This window comes from Clupea harengus, chromosome 6 (assembly GCF_900700415.2).
Source record: "Clupea harengus chromosome 6, Ch_v2.0.2, whole genome shotgun sequence".
Classification (NCBI taxonomy): Eukaryota; Metazoa; Chordata; class Actinopteri; order Clupeiformes; family Clupeidae; genus Clupea; species Clupea harengus.
In genome coordinates this window covers 543,141-560,078 of record NC_045157.1, presented here as the reverse complement: position 1 = coordinate 560,078, position 16,938 = coordinate 543,141, and the positions used below count along the sequence as shown (strand labels likewise).

Here is a 16,938-nt window from a genome sequence, read left to right as displayed (position 1 = left end):
ATTAACAAACCAGTTATTTACATATATATATCAAGTACACAAGGGACAGTGTTGTTAAAACGTCTGACCCTAGTCATCCCTGCCACAGTCTTTTCTCCCTCCTGCCTTCTGGAAGGCGATACAAGAGTATAAGGTCCCGTACCAGCAGATACAGGGATAGTTTTTACCCACATGCCATCAGGATGCTGAATAGTCCTTGAAATATCTTTTTGCACTACAATTTTTTTCTCTTTTTCCTACCCCTTTTCTCCATTCTCCAGTATTTATTTATTTATTTATTTATTTATTTATGCTGGATACTCCATTCTCCATGTATTTATTCTCTAAGTTGAACTGACATTGAGCACAAAGAATTTCATTACTGATACATGCTGTTTATGAGTAAATGATAATAAACTTGAACTAACACTATTCTTTAAGCACGTTATAAATACCATTTAATAGCCCAATACCAAATATATCTATCTCTAACAATCCTACTTAGGTTAACTTTTGTATGTACATCACTTTTAAACCTAACCTAGTAGGCTACTACTATCAATTAACAAACCAGTTATTTACATATATATATCAAGTACACAAGGGAATACATTTAACCATTTACTTGGAATCTGATTTAGAAAAGATTTTATATATATATATATATATATATATATATATATATATATACACACACACACACACACACACAAGTACACAGAATATAACACACAAACAACTAATTTTCGTTTGACTGCGTCCAGTCACTTACCTCAAATTTAGCATTTAACATTTAGCAAACACATAACAAAGCATAGCCTAGCCTAGCATGCTATTAGCCCACCCACCAGTATAGCATATTCTTGCATGCTACAAGCATAGCATCCGCTTAGCATACACACACACACAATAACACTGTTAAACCTATAATATCTAAGCCGGCATGTAAATAACTAATATATACAGTAATGGTGGGTACCCAACCAGATGTCAGATGAACTGTGCAAGCCTAATTCGCAGCTGGAGAGCGGTGGAGCCTTAAACAAAATGGCTACTTCGCGCCAAACAAAAGAATCACTCACTGTTGTCCTCCTCACGTTGTTGGCGAGGCAGGAGTGAAGAAGTCGTCGTGCCAGTCCACAGCCTAGTCGGGCACTGACGACACGGGAACCGGTGTGTGAATGACTGCCCTGGTTGGCCAGTCCCTCCAACAGGTCTTCCAAAACTCGAAGCTACTCTTTGGCTGAGCTAGCTGTTGCTGTGTCTTCCCATACTCGAAGCTACTCTTTGGCTGAGCTAGCTGTTGCTGTGTCTTCCCATACTTGAAGCTACTCTTTGGCTGAGCTAGCTGTTGCTGTGTCTTCCAATACTCCTTCGGAAATCTGTCCGAGTTCCCTCATAAACACAAGGCAGCACAACACTTGAAGATATCTATATATAGCTTAATAATGAGTCACTAGTCGTTTCTCTATTTAATTACCTCTATACAATATCCCGTCACACTGTTCTTTATCAAGTCACTCTTAAAGCTCCGCTCCCAACTCTCTCCCCCAACGCTCGTTTATCTCCCCTCACCTGACATCTGATTGGTTTAAAAAAACATTTTAACAAATACAATTTTTAACATGAAAACATTAGTTGAACATTAGAATAAACAACAATAAAAATACAATCAACCTTTCCCATAGGGCTACATTTCCATAGATTTCCAATTGGATTCAAGTCAAGTGATTTTTAGCAGCTTTATTTTCTTTCTCTGAACCCAATTGAGAGTTTCCTTGGCTGTTCATTGTCTTGCTGGAATGTCCTCCCTCGTTTCATCTTCATCATCCTGGTAGATGGCAGCAGATTCTTATCAAGAATGTCTCTGTACATTTTTCCATTCATCCTTCCTTCAATTGTGTGAAGTTTGCCAGTACCGTATTGCTATAAAACAGCCCCACACCATGATGTTCCCACCTCCAAACTTCACTGCTGGGATGATGTGCAGTGCCATTTGTCCTCCAAACATGGTGTGCATTATGGCATCCAAAGAGTTCAGATTTGCTCTCATCTGACCAGACTATATTCTCCCAGTATTTCACAGGCTTGTCCAAATGTTGTGTTGCAAACTTTAAACGAGCTGTAACATGCATACAGGCCATGGCGGTTGAGTGCATTACTTATTGTTTTCTTTTAAACTGTACCTACAAATTCCAGGTCTTTCTGAAGCTCTCCACAGTGGTCCTTGGCTCTTGGACAACTCTTCCGATAATTCTTTTCACTCCTCTGTCAGAAATCTTGCGAGGAGCACCTGATCGTGGCCAGTTTATGGTGAAATCATGTTCTTTCCACTTCCGGCTCATGGCCCAAACAGTGCTCACTGGAATATTCAGAAGTTTAGAAATGCGTCTATAACCAATGCCATCAGTATGTTTTGCAACAATAAGGTTGCAAAGGTCTTGAGAGAGCTCTTTGCTTTCATGAGATTTTTCTTGTGTGACACCTTGGTAATGAGACACCTTTTTATAGGCCATCAGTTGGGATATTAATTTGCACTGACAAGGGGCCGGATTGCTTTCTAATTACTGATAGATTTCAGCTGTTTTCTTGGCTTTCCATGCCTTTTTGCACCTCCCTTTCTTCATGTGTTCAATACTTTTCTCCCTGTGTTATTTCACATTAATACACATAACTTAATTTCTGAATTTATTTGTTTTGGTTTCTTTGTATGTATGGATTACCTGGGTTGTTACCAACATCTGGTGGAAATTTCATGTCAATAGCACCTTTGGAAATATATTTACTGAGAAAAATGGTGACGTGTTCAATATTTATTTTACCCGCTGTTCATCTCTGTATGTTTATTAAATCACCATTCAATGAAGGCACAAAACAGCAAACCAACATTAAGTGCAACAACTCTCAGTAAGTCCTGGTTCTCTCTTAATGACACTTGTGGCCTCGCCTGCTGGCGTACAAAAGACTGAATATCAATGCCAATCTGTGTGCATCCAATCCGTATTAGATGAAATGGTAAAAAGTCGCTGTTGTTGGTGTACTTTTGATTTGAGGTCAGCTACGACCGCGGCCCCTAGCAGCTGCGGTGTACATCTCGTATTTAACTATGTGCAAGGTGTTGTAGTGGCGACTTATGTTCAAATCTTTCATTGCTGATAACGTTTCTAAGCAAACTAGACACATGGGTTTGCCTTTTTCAATTCTGTAAACAGATAATCTGCTTCCCATCTCGCCTGAAAGACACAATTCTCTTCATCTACTCTTCTCTCTTAGCACTGCTCGCGGCCATGGCTCTATCTCTCTTCCTCGCTGAAGGAGAAGGCCCGGGCCCTCTGCATATTGTTTGCATAGTGTACTGTGAGTGAAACGGTAATACACAAAAGAGGAAAATACTTAGAAGGTATCTTAACTAAACACAGCAAGTTACTGTTAGATTCATTCAGGGATGTGCGGTCATGGGAGGCAGAGCCTCACCCGTCATCATGAAAAGCAAAAAACAAATAATGATAAAATAAAATTAATATTTATTTTTCTCTATATCTTTGCTATAAATGTAATTTCTGAATGATTCCAATCATTTTAAGCATTTTTATAATCGAAATCGCTGAATTTGCGCATGTCCCGTTAAAACAGAGAGGAGGCACGCGAGGTGAGGCAGCGACGAGCTGAGCCTCATCTCAGATTGTGCAATCCCTCACACACTGGGTTGAGCACATGCCTTTTGCTTTCTCGTTGTTTGTCACCACTGTACTATTTGTAGACACTTTTATTATATGTCCTTTCTACCCATAGAATAGGTAATCTAGTTGCTATGCTAGCTAACTAGCTTGCGAAGGAACTTTTAATAATTTTGAATACAATTTTCAAATTTTAAATAGATTTGCATGAAATGATAGCTAGTTATCTAGCTGATGTTATAGTCTCCTTGATTTAACTTATTATTAAATCATAATGGGAAGAGGTAGAAAAAGGTAGAAACTCTCAGGGTGCCTGTGCAACTTCGTATGAAAGTGCTAACGTTAGCCATTAACGGAATTATGAATACATGGTGTGCTAACGGTCATATCGCTATATCGCTTACGTAACGTAATAATTCAATTTTACATTTCAACAAACTAACACAGTTCATATAAATTGATATCCTCTCCTCCTGTTGCTCCCTGGGGAAGCATAGTTATCACTGCCATTTTTTTTTATTCAACTCCTGCCTTTCAATTCTTTCTGGTAGAACTGACAGGAAGAGCCTCTAAGTCACATGAAGTCACATTCAATGAGAGCACCACACAAGAGAACCACACACACACACACACACACACACACACACACACACACACACACACACACACACACACACACACACACACACACACACACACACACACACACACACAAGAGAACCACACAAGATAGAGAGAGGGAGAGAAAGAGGGAAAGAGAGAGAGAGAGAAAACTCCCCATCCACAGCTCATTTAAACCACACAAGAGAACCACACACACACACACACACACACACACACACACACACACACACACACACACACACACACACACACACACACACACACACACACACACACACACAAGAGAACCACACAAGAGAACCACACAAGAGTGTAACTGACACTGGTAGTTTATTTTAAACAACACATGATGATCTGATCATAGATAATAAGTTGTGAAAATATCACGTGTTAAAGCGGTTCCCAGAGGAAAGGGATGGCAATAAGAACTAAAGATCAACATTCCTCTGAGTGCAGCAGTGTGCTATGGCCATCTGCACACTCTGCGCTTCTCTTCTTTACTTTAAGTACACACTTTTAAAGTACACATGCACTTGCACACTTCCCTCACAGTGAAGTTGGCAAACGAAGGCAAAAAGAGCGGCCAAAGTTCACATCAAAATGGCTGGTTAGAAACGGAAGCAAAATTAGCTACACAATACAGAAGTGGCTCCATGCTTCACCGGTGAACATACTGCAGCAGGATTTACACACAAGAAAATCTGAAAAAGCACAACAATTCACCTAATACAACAGCTTTGAGTGACAATCAACGCATGGTTCATATCTTGCCATTTTATTCGTTGAGAATTGATGTCACCTGCCTATTTTCTTTCCACTGCCTATCTTGAATGCTATGTTTCATTTACATGAGGTTTTCTGACAGCTTAAAGACTGTCACTACTGACTAAAGGCCCTAAAGCTAGCAGGGTGTTAGCATAAAGCTCCACGTGTTCAGCTGACGGAGCAGGGGTCGTCCACGGGTTCAGCTGACGGCGCAGGGGTCGTCCACGTGTTCAGCTGACGGCGCAGGGGTCGTCCACGGGCTCAGCTGACGGAGCAGGGGTCGTCCTTGCTGGGTTTGACCTCGCCTTGAAGCAGCTGGATCATAACAGCCTTCGTCAGGTAGCAGGACGTGCCCCTCCTGCCCAACGCTGGGGTGTTGTAGAACACCTCCATGCCATCCTGCAGGAAAGAGAAGGGAAGGGAAAACCAACCAGCTTTGAGAAAACAAAATGGAGGCATATCTGAGGGGTTTCTAACTAAGGGGTTTGGTGTACTGAAACTCAGGCTAAACTCAATGGCATATCCCCCCCCCCGTCTCTCCCCCTACCTGCTTGCTGTCTTGTCTGGTTTTATTATTTAATTAATTAATTTATTTATTTTATTACATTTTATTTTGTATATTTTATTAGAGTTGATTTTGTAGATTTGTATGTTAATTTCATCGGTATGAATTATCACATGATCAGCTTTAATGTAAAAGTGTCAGTTATTATTGTGTCATTGTATACATTTATGTGAAATCCAATAAAAATAATTGAATATATATAAATGGCATATCTGAGGCGTTTCTAACTAAGGCGTTTGGTGTACTGAAACTCAGGCTGAATGGCTGAAAATGGATGTATGTACGTATGTAACTGCTGTATAGGGTCTGGAGGTACACGATGTTTCAGTATAGAGTTGTTTCTGTAGCACGACACATCCTTGTTCCACATTTAGATTCTGCGTTTTATGAGCTAATCAGCTTTACTATAATACTACATTTACTATAATTACAACTAGTATTCAATTACATTTTATTAAATAACACAGCGGCATTAGCAAGAGCTATTGTCTCAAAGCGCTTTACAGAGTCTGAAGAGCTGAGCTGAACCCCCTAGAGCAGGCAGGGCATTTAAACGCAGACTGAAATACAAACTTAAAGGTGCGTGAGCATTTAAACACAGGCTGAAATACAGACTTAAAAGTGCTGATTTGAACACAGACTGAAATACAGACTTAAAGGTGCTGATTTAAACGCAGACTGAAATACAGACTTAAAGGTGCTGATTTAAACGCAGACTGAAATACAGACTTAAAGGTGCTGATGTGGGCATTTAAACACAGACTGAAATACAGACTACAGTTAGGAGTAGTAGGGGAAGCCTGTTCCTATTGTCATGCTGCATGGTTGAATATATATATATATATAGGCCCCCAAGCCTGTTCCTTTGCTGTGAAGTGGGTGTTCCTCCAGTCCCCAATGACTTGCACACAGCAGGTTAAAGGTGCTGATGACCCCGTTAGAAAGGTCATTTGAGACAGAGAGACCCTGTACCCAGCCCTATGCCCAGCCTTAAGTCCAGCCTTATGCCCAGCCTTATGCCCAGCCCTGTACCCAGTCCTGTACCCAGTCTTATACCCAGCCCTATGCCCAGCCATGTACCCAGCCCTGTACCCACCTGCTTCTCCGCCCCTTCAAGCTTGCTGCGGTCGCACTGGAAGTCACTGAAGGCCTCCTTGACCAGGCGGTCCAGATCCACCGTCTCTTGAAACTCCAGTTCCGGGTTCCTCTCCAGCACGATGGACACAACCATCAGAAGCTGCAGCACAAAATGTACGTACCTCTTTAGTTTCCAGAGAAAACTTTCATTATTACATTGTCATATCATTTACATTTAGTCATTTAGCAGACGCTTTAATCCAAAGCGACTTACATATGTGCGACTTACAATGTATACACATTTTACATTTACACTGATGGCACACTGCACATCAGGAGCAATTAGGTGTACAGTGTCTTGCTCAAGGACGCTTCGACAGGGAATCGAACTAGCAACCTTTTGATTACTAAACGACTTCTCTACCTCCTCTACCACTGTCGCCCCGTTTCCAGAGAAAACATTCATTATTACATTGTCATATGATGTTCTACTACACAGACACGATATCGTTAATGATTAAAATCATGATTTGAAAAGTCGTCTGATTTGTATTCCGTTCTCTAATGAGCCAGTGCAGAATAAGAGACACAAGGTGTGTAATAAATTAGATTAGATGAGATTCAACTTTATTGTCATTGCACAGAGTACAAGTACTGAGGCAACGAAATGCAGTTAGCATCTAACCAGAAGTGCAAAGCAGAAGAGTGCAGAGTATGTGCAAATGGTAATATAAATATAGATAAATAGGGTACCGGTATATACAGCATGACATAAGATACTTCTTTGCACTATTGTTGTGTCTTGTATTGTGCTGTAATGTATATTTTGTGTAAGCACATTGAGAGTCACTCTGCCAAGTCAAATTCCTTGTTTGTGCAAACTCACTTGGCCAATAAAACCTGATTCTGATTCTGATTCTGATATATATAAGTGGTATGAGCAGTAAGAACATGAGCAGCAATAATGGTGATTGGTGATTAGTAAAACGCTCTGACCTCGACGATGATCTGCCTGTACTCGGGTAACACGATGTTCTTCAGCATGTCCTCCACCAGCAGGGAGAAGTTCATCTCGTACATCGTCATGTCCGACAGCGTGGGTTGCTATGACAACAACATCAATACATGGTCATGTCAGACAGCGTGGGTGGGTTGCTATGACAACATCAATACATGGTCGTGTCAGATAGCCTGGGTTGCTATGACAACATCAATACATGGTCATGTCAGACAGCGTGGCTGGGTTGCTATGACAACATCAATACATGGTCATGTCCGACAGCGTGGGTTGCTATGACAACATCAATACATGGTCATGTCAGACAGCCTGGGTTGCTATGACAACATCAAATATGGCAAGGTTCATCGACTCATTATCAGTTCATATCCACTTTCCATACTAGACACATACACATCTTAAAGACTGGGGTTAGCACTATTTCTGATAGTTTTAACTTGTGGTATGTCTGACACTTGAAGTGAAGCTTCCTCTGCTACAGGCAGTGCTTCTAAGTGTACTTCCTTCAGCACACTTCCCGACAGACATGTTACATTCACACGTGCTGTGTCACAGCCCGGCTCATAACAGCTACTGATGTGAAAAAAGTGAGTTAAAGAGAGTTAAAACGTTTCTATGGCAGAGGAAACACTGCCCCCCAGTGGAGTGGAGCAGCTCTGCAGCGCAGCTACCTGGGGGAGATGAACTCCAGCCACCATGATGCCGTTGGGAGTCCTCTCCAGGATCTGCCACACGTGGTCGTAGAAGCCGTGCGGTGTGCGGTTGAGAGAGCCGTCGATTTGGCGCCTGTGCAGCCAAGACCTAGAGAAGGGATGAAACACACACACACACACACACACACATCAACACACACACACACACACACACACACACACACACACACACACACACACACACAGACACACACACACACACACACACACACACGCAAATGCAGATTTCACTCAACAAAAAGGAAACCACCAAAACAAACAAAAACATTTGATAAAAGTTTAAGGAGTGACAGTGAATCGTAAACCAGGAGCACACAAGTAGGTAAGTAGTTAAGACTCAGACTGCCACTGGTTTGAGTGCGGCTCCTTCTGGCTTCAAGGGCTTGGGATTGGATGAACAAGAGAACTCCCTCTTTATTTGTTCAAATCTATACCGTGGCTTTGATCAGTTACGTGTTTAACCCTACACTCAGATGATGACACACAAGCAGACACACACACACACACACACACACACACACTCAGATGATGACACACAAGCAGAGACACACACACACACACACACACACACACACACACACACACACTCAGATGATGACACACAAGCAGAGACACACACACACACACACACACACACACACACACACACACACACACACATCCTACACCCTACACTCAGATGATGACACACAAGCAGACACACACACACACACACACACACACACACACACCCTACACTCAGATGATGACACACAAGCAGAAGAAGATAGAAGGGACTCATTTGAGTGCTCCTCCTCCAGTCCGTCCGGCGCCCTCTAGCTGCCAGGGTTGGGATTTGATGATGTCATTTTTTTTGCCATGACCTGGAAGCAGATGTGCGTAAGCCGAGAGCTGATTGGTTGCGTTACCTTCTGGTGTGTGTAAGCCGAGAGCTGATTGGTTCGTTACTTTCTGGTGTGTGTAAGCCGAGAGCTGATTGGTGCGTTCCCTTCTGGTGTGTGTAAGCCGAAGCCTGATTGGTTGCGTTACCTTCTAGTGTGTGTAAGCCGAGAGCTGATTGGTGCGGTACCTTCTGGTGTGTGTAAGCCGAGAGCTGATTGGTGCAGTACCTTCTGGTGTGTGTAAGCCGAGAGCTGATTGGTGCAGTACCTTCTGGTGTGTGTAAGCCGAGAGCTGATTGGTTCGTTACCTTCTGGTGTGTGTAAGCCGAGAGCTGATTGGTTGCGTTATCTTCTGGTGTGTGTAAGCCGAGAGCTGATTGGTTGCGTTACCTTCTGGTGTGTGTAAGCCGAGAGCTGATTGGTGCGTTACCTTCTGGTGTGCTGGGGTTGGAGCACCTCCAGGAGCAGCTGTTTGACGTCGCTGGGGGACATCTGGTAGATGTCCTGGACCGGCATGTCACCGGCACGGATCTTCAACTCGTGCTTCATGGCCTGAACGATCCACCTGGGGGTCAAAGTTCAAATAGACTAAATATTATTATACTAAACTAGAGAGTGAATTGTGACATGTTTGCCAAAGTGCATTGTGATGATGTTTGCCATTATGTACTGACAAGCGCTATCAATACTTCAGGCATAGTAACACAATAACACAGGAGTCTATCTCCATAACAATAACACAGGAGGCTATCTCCATAGTAACACAATAACACAGGAGTCTATCTCCATAACAATAACACAGGAGGCTATCTCCATAGTAACACAATAACACAGGTGGCTATCTCCATAGGTGTCGGATCCCCAAGGTGCTTGCATACCCGATGTGGATCTAAGGTGCGGATCTAAGGTGCCTGCATATGATGTGGATCTAAGGTGCTTGCACAACCGATGTGGATCTAAGGTGCTTGCATATGATGTGGATCTAAGGTGCTTGCATACACAATGGGATTAATAAAGTATCCATCTATCCATCATTACCCGATACGGATCTAAGGTGCTTGCGTACCCGATACGGATCTTGAGCATGCCGCTGAAGAGGTCTGTGTGTGATGGTGGGGTGTTAGTGGTGTGTGTGTGTGTGTGTGTGTGTGTGTGTGTGTGTGTGTGTGTGTGTGTTCCAATGGAAGGGCTGCTGCGTACCCGATGCGGATCTTGAGCATGCCGCTGAAGAGGCCGGGGTCGTTGGAGATGATCCAGCCGATGTGGATGACGAGCTCCTGCTGCAGCGCGGCCTCCCACTCCTGGGCGCACTTGCTGTAGATGATGCCCTTGATCACTCCGGGGGAGAGCGGGTTCGAGATCACCTCCTCCTCGTGCCCGAAGAGCCCCAACGTCACCTGACGAGAAAGAGAACCCCCCCAGAACAGGAAAGAAAGGTCCCCCCCCCCCCCCCCCAGAAACAGCCATGAACAACTCTGAACTGTTTTCAGTGCATTCAAACAGTACTAGTAGGTCTCTCTCTTTTCGAGTAGTGCTTCTCCTGGTGACTTTTGGTCATGTAAATATCACATCTCTTTAAGCATCACCTAAATATTGATCGTGTAAATATCTAATCACAGTCTAATCACATCTCTTTAAGCATCACCTACATATTGATCGTGTAAATATCTGACAGTCTAATCACATCTCTTTAAGCATCACCTACATATTGATTGTGTAAATATCTGACAGTCTAATCACATCTCTTTAAGCATGATCTACATATTGATCGTGTAAATATCTGACAGTCTAATCACATCTCTTTAAGCATCACCTACATATTGATCGTGTAAATATCTGACAGTCTAATCACATCTCATCCAGAGAAGGCCTTTGGTCAATACGTGTGTGTGTGAGAGTGTGTGTGAGTGTGTGTACATGACAGAGCTACTATACACAACACAACTCCCCCGCTAGAACTCTGTGCTCGCTACTCCAGACTGGGGGAGGCAGAGATAAGACATTAGATTAGAGGCCCCTTTCATTTCTCTACCTCTTCGCCACACGAGAGCAATAAGACTTATTTCCCGGAACCACGTGAGAGGCAGAGGAAAGCCAAGCGCTCTCTTGTTCTCTTGCTCTCTTGGGCGTATTTACAGAATTGCAGTCTTGTCTTTTTAAGACGCGTAGAACAACATCATGCTAATTTTCTCTCCCTCCATCCTGGGACCCACTACAGCCATGTAGCGCATGTAAGTCGACAGCAGCCCATTTTCTACAGCCGTAGGCTATCAACCATCAGAATACAAAAAAAACATCCCCAATGCCACACAAAGGCTGTTTGCCATTTTATCTATCTATCTTTGATCTATCAAGATCAATCTAGCACTCCCCCAGGAAGCAATCTATATGCAGATTCATCCCCGACAGGTTCCTCGTTAGAACCAGACCATAACACGTGGGCAGAGGTGGGGGGGGGGGGGGTGGCGAAGACAACATTGGGAAAATTAGGTGGGATAACTGTCGGGGCTTGTTGTTGTTTTGTTGTGCAATCTTAAAACAGTTCAAAAACAAAAACACATGTTCTCAGTAAATATCATACTTGTACGCTGCCTCATTCCTGTTACTGCAAGGCAAGCGGAAGGCCATTAAACATCACAGAGTGTTAGCGGCACGGGAGATGAGACATAGCGAAAGCTTAGCTTAGCGTAGCCTAGCCGCAGCGCTACAGCACACGGGGTGAGCTATGTCATGATAGGAGGCGTGCCACTGGCCACAAGCTTCTTCTATTGGACAATCGGAAGGGGAGTCTGCTCCTATTGGACAATCGGAAGGGGAGCCTGCTCCTATTGGACAATAGGATGGGGAGTCTGCTCTTATTGGACAATAGGAAGGGGAGTCTGCTCCTATTGGACAATCGGAAGGGGAGTCTGCTCCTATTGGACAATCGGAAGGGGAGTCTGCTCCTATTGGACAATAGGAAGGGGAGTCGGTCTTAAACCACTGGGCACAAGCTTCTCCTATTGGACAATAGGAAGGGGAGTCTGCTCTTATTGGACAATAGGAAGGAGAGTCTGCTCCTATTGGACAATCGGAAGGGGAGTCTGCTCCTATTGGACAATAGGAAGGGCAGTCTGTCTTAAACCACTGGGCACAGTGGTTTCTACATTAATCTCTCTCTTTGAGAGCAAAGAAACATCTGCAAATGATTACAATAATCAGTGAACATTAAAATAGCTAGCTAGCATTATCAGTGATCTTATGTAGCCCCATTGTATTCAATGCATTTATTATCAGCTAGCTAGCATGATCTTATGTAGCCCCTATTGTATTCAATGCATTTATTATCAGCTAGCTAGCATGATCTTATGTAGCCCCATTGTATTCAATGCATTTATTATCAGCTAGCTAGCATGATCTTATGTAGCCCCATTGTGTTCAATGCATTTATTATCAGCTAGCTAGCATGATCTTATGTAGCCCCATTGTGTTCAATGCATTTATTATCAGCTAGCTAGCATGATCTTATGTAGCCCCATTGTGTTCAATGCATTTATTATCAGCTAGCTAGCATGATCTTATGTAACCCCATTGTGTTCAATGCATTTATTATCAGCTAGCTAGCATGATCTTATGTAGCCCCATTGTATTCAATGCATTGATTATCAGCTAGCTAGCATGATCTTATGTAGCCCCATTGTATTCAATGCATTTATTATCAGCTAGCTAGCATGATCTTATGTAGCCCCATTGTGTTCAATGCATTTATTATCAGCTAGCTAGCATGATCTTATGTAGCCCCATTGTATTCAATGCATTGATTATCAGCTAGCTAGCATGATCTTATGTAGCCCCATTGTGTTCAATGCATTGAAGTGGCTGAGAGCCAAGGGAAGGAGCTGCCCCAGGCCGCCTGCTCTGTACTCACCTGCTTGCCGTGCACTAACACACACACACACACACACACACACACACACACACACACACACACACACTCACACTCACACACACACACACACACACACACACACACACACTCACACACACACACACACTCACCTGTTTGCCGTGCACTAAAATGCTAGTAATACTGGGGGCCAGGCTGTCCACTAGTTTAGTTAAGAGACTGGCGGCCAATCGCACCACAGACCTGGAGGACAAACACACAGATACTCAGAGAGGGCACACACACACACACACACACACACACACACACACACACACAGATACTCAGAGAGGGCACACACACACCACTAACACACACACACACACACACACAGATACTCAGAGAGGGCACACACACCACTAACACACCACCACCCACACACACACACACACACACAGATACTCAGAGAGGGCACACACACACCACTAACACACACACACACACACACACACACACACACAGATACTCAGAGAGGGCACACACACCACTAACACACACACACACACACACACACACACACACAGATACTCATAGAGGGCATACACACCCACTAACACACACACCCCCCACCCCACTAACACATCACTGCCTGAGGGAAGGGCTGTCAGACAAAGCCAAATAAAACCATGATCAATATTATTTACATCAGATTTGATCTGCTTATGCATGTATCTCAGTGTTGCTACAGTGAGAAATAATAGAGAATGGTAAATTATGAATTAATTAATTAATTCATTAATTAAGACACTATAAAGGTGTGATGGTGTTTCGGTGGCATTAGTCCAGTTTCTTACATCATATCTGGACAGCATTGTGCAGCCTATAATCTGCACAAAGTTAACTTGAGCAGCGCAGTGGACTGCAGAAAATGGTGTCCCTACTTTTGTACAGGTCGAACAAGACCCTGAACCTTTACACCTGCTGGCTAAACTTATAGAGGAAACAAAAAGAGAGAGAGAGATAGAGAGAGAGATAGAGAGAGAAAGAGAGAAAGAGAGAGAGAAAGAGAAAGAGAGAGAAAGGGAAAGAGAGAGAGAGAGAGAGAGAAAGAGAGAGAGAGAGAAAGAAAGAGAGAGAGAAAGGGAAAGAGAAAGGGAAAGAGAGAGAGAAAGAGAGAGAGAGAGAGAGAGAGAGAGAAAGGGAAAGAGAGAGAGAAAGAGAGAGAGAGAAAGAGAGAGAGAGAGAAAGAGAGAGAGAGAGAGAGAAAAAACTCCCCATCCACAGCTTATCTAAATAAAGGACAGTCGTAAATGAACAGTGGCGTTCCCTCCAGACGAACAGAAGTCGTTAGTATTCCAGGTCTCATCCCAGGAGGGTGCTGTGCCCGTCAGAAGGGGCTGTGTCTCGGAATGAGAAAACCTGCTTTGGGAATTCAAAGAGCTGCAGCGAGCCGCTGTTCCCTGACGTGGGCAATTCATTCTTCCACATACATTTTGTCTCTTAAATAGGTCTGTGGTGGACATATTTTAATGTTCACTAATTTATGATCTGCTTGAACGGCCCTCTGGAATTGTCTTTCATTAAGAAATGGAATCCTTAGAGAGCGAGGAACTAAGTGGAGGTGTGTGCAGGCAACGCAGAGAATAAGCTGAGAAGGCAACACACAGAACTGACACCAGCGCCACAGACAAGAGCACAAACACAGACGAGGTGCACGGCTCACAAGAGCAGGAACGGGAGAGGGACATGAATGTGTGCGCTGCCTTCAAGATGGCTGCCTGTAAGATGGCTGCCTTTAAGATGGCTGCCTTCAAGATGGCTGCCTTCAAGATGGCTGCCACTACGGATGGGTAACGGGTGAAGCAGACACTCATCCAGCTAACGTCCAGCACCGCGCGGCATTATGGGGGTTAGGGATGCCCGACCCAGCGTGGCAGAGCCATGTGTGTGGGGGGGTTAGGGATGCCCGACCCAGGGTGGCAGAGCCGTGTGTGTGGGGGGTTAGGGATGCCCGACCCAGGGTGGCAGAGCCGTGTGTGGGGGGGGTTAGGGATGCCCGACCCAGGGTGGCAGAGCCGTGTGTGTGGGGGGGGTTAAGGATGCCCGACCCAGCGTGGCAGAGCCGTGTGTGGGGGGGTTAGGGATGCCCGACCCAGGGTGGCAGAGCCGTGTGTGTGGGGGGGGTTAAGGATGCCCGACCCAGGGTGGCAGAGCCGTGTGTGTGGGGTTAGGGGATGCCCGACCCAGCGTGGCAGAGCCGTGTGTGGGGGGTTAGGGATGCCCGAGGCAGCGTGGCAGAGCCGTGTGGGGGGGGGGGGGTTAGGGATGCCCGAGGCAGCGTGGCAGAGCCTTGGGGGGGGGGGTGTTAGGGATGCCCGCGGCATGCAGTGACCTGCGTTAGCCAATCCTGCCCGTTTACCTGCTTGCCTTGGACCAATATTGAGGTGATATGGGGGGCAATAGAACTGGCAAACTTCTGGGTTATGCCCGCTGCGTAACGCACCGCCATCCTACACAAAGGGGCGTTGGGTTGGGGTGTAAGTATCAGAACTCAGAGACTGCAGCAGATGGACAGAAACACCCAACATGATGCTTCATGAATAAAGTCTGTGTGTACGGATAGTGTGTATAAATATGAATAATTCAGTATGTGTGTATGGATAGTGTGTATAGTGTGTATAAATATGAATAATTCAGTGTGTGTGTATAAATATGAATATAAATATGAATAATTCAGTATGTGTGTATGAATAGTGTGTATGAATAGTGTGTATGAATAGTGTGTATAAATATGAATAATTCAGTATGTGTGTATGAATATGAGTATAGTGTGTATAAATATGAATAATTCAGTGTGTGTGTATAAATATGAATAATTCAGTATGTGTGTATGAATAGTGTGTATAAATATGAATAATTCAGTCTGTGTGTATGAATAGTGTGTATAAATATGAGTAATTCAGTATGTGTGTATGAATATGAATAATTCAGTATGTGTGTATAAATATGAATCATTCAGTGTGTGTGTATAAATATGAATATAAATATGAATAATTCAGTCTGTGTGTATGAATAGTGTGTATAAATATGAATAGTGTGTGTGTATAAATAGTGTGTGTGTGTATGAATAGTGTGTATAAATATGAATAATTCAGTATGTGTGTATAAATATGAGTATTTCAGTATGTGTGTATGAATATGAGTATTTCAGTATGTGTGTATGAATACTATAGTGTGTATAAATATGAGTAATTCAGTATGTGTGTATGAATAGCGTGTATGAATAGTGTGCATAAATATTCAGTACGTGTGTATAAATAGTGTGTATAAATATGAATAGTGTGTATGAATATGAGTAATTCAGTATGTGTGTATGAATAGTGTGTATAAATATGAGTATTTCAGTATGTGTGTATGAATAGTGTGTATAAATATGAATAATTCAGTATGTGTGTATAAATATTCAGTATGTGTGTATGAATAGTGTGTATAAATATGAATAATTCAGTATGTGTGTATAAATATGAGTAATTCAGTATGTGTGTATGAATAGTGTGTATAAATATGAATAATTCAGTATGTGTGTATAAATATTCAGTATGTGTGTATGAATAGTGTGTATAAATATGAATAATTCAGTATGTGTGTATAAATATTCAGTATGTGTGTATGAATAGTGTGTATAAATATGAATAATTCAGTATGTGTGTATGAATAGTGTGTATAAATATGAGTAATTCAGTATGTGTGTATGAATAGTGTGTATAAATATGA

At 43.2% G+C, this 16,938-nt stretch overlaps 1 protein-coding gene across 1 annotated transcript in view; it reads right to left on the bottom strand.

Moving 5' to 3' along the window:
• Positions 1–4,593: 4,593 nt before the first annotated feature.
• phkb (phosphorylase kinase, beta) overlaps positions 4,594–16,938 on the bottom strand; it is a gene marked incomplete at its 5' end in the record, with an annotated part of 61,357 nt that continues 49,012 nt past the window's right edge. The window contains 7 exons of the mRNA XM_031568733.1: positions 4,594–5,444; positions 6,707–6,847; positions 7,684–7,791; positions 8,377–8,506; positions 9,730–9,864; positions 10,500–10,696; positions 13,338–13,428. Coding sequence (XP_031424593.1) covers positions 5,307–5,444; positions 6,707–6,847; positions 7,684–7,791; positions 8,377–8,506; positions 9,730–9,864; positions 10,500–10,696; positions 13,338–13,428 — 940 coding nt within the window. The remainder of the gene's footprint in view (positions 5,445–6,706; positions 6,848–7,683; positions 7,792–8,376; positions 8,507–9,729; positions 9,865–10,499; positions 10,697–13,337; positions 13,429–16,938) is intronic.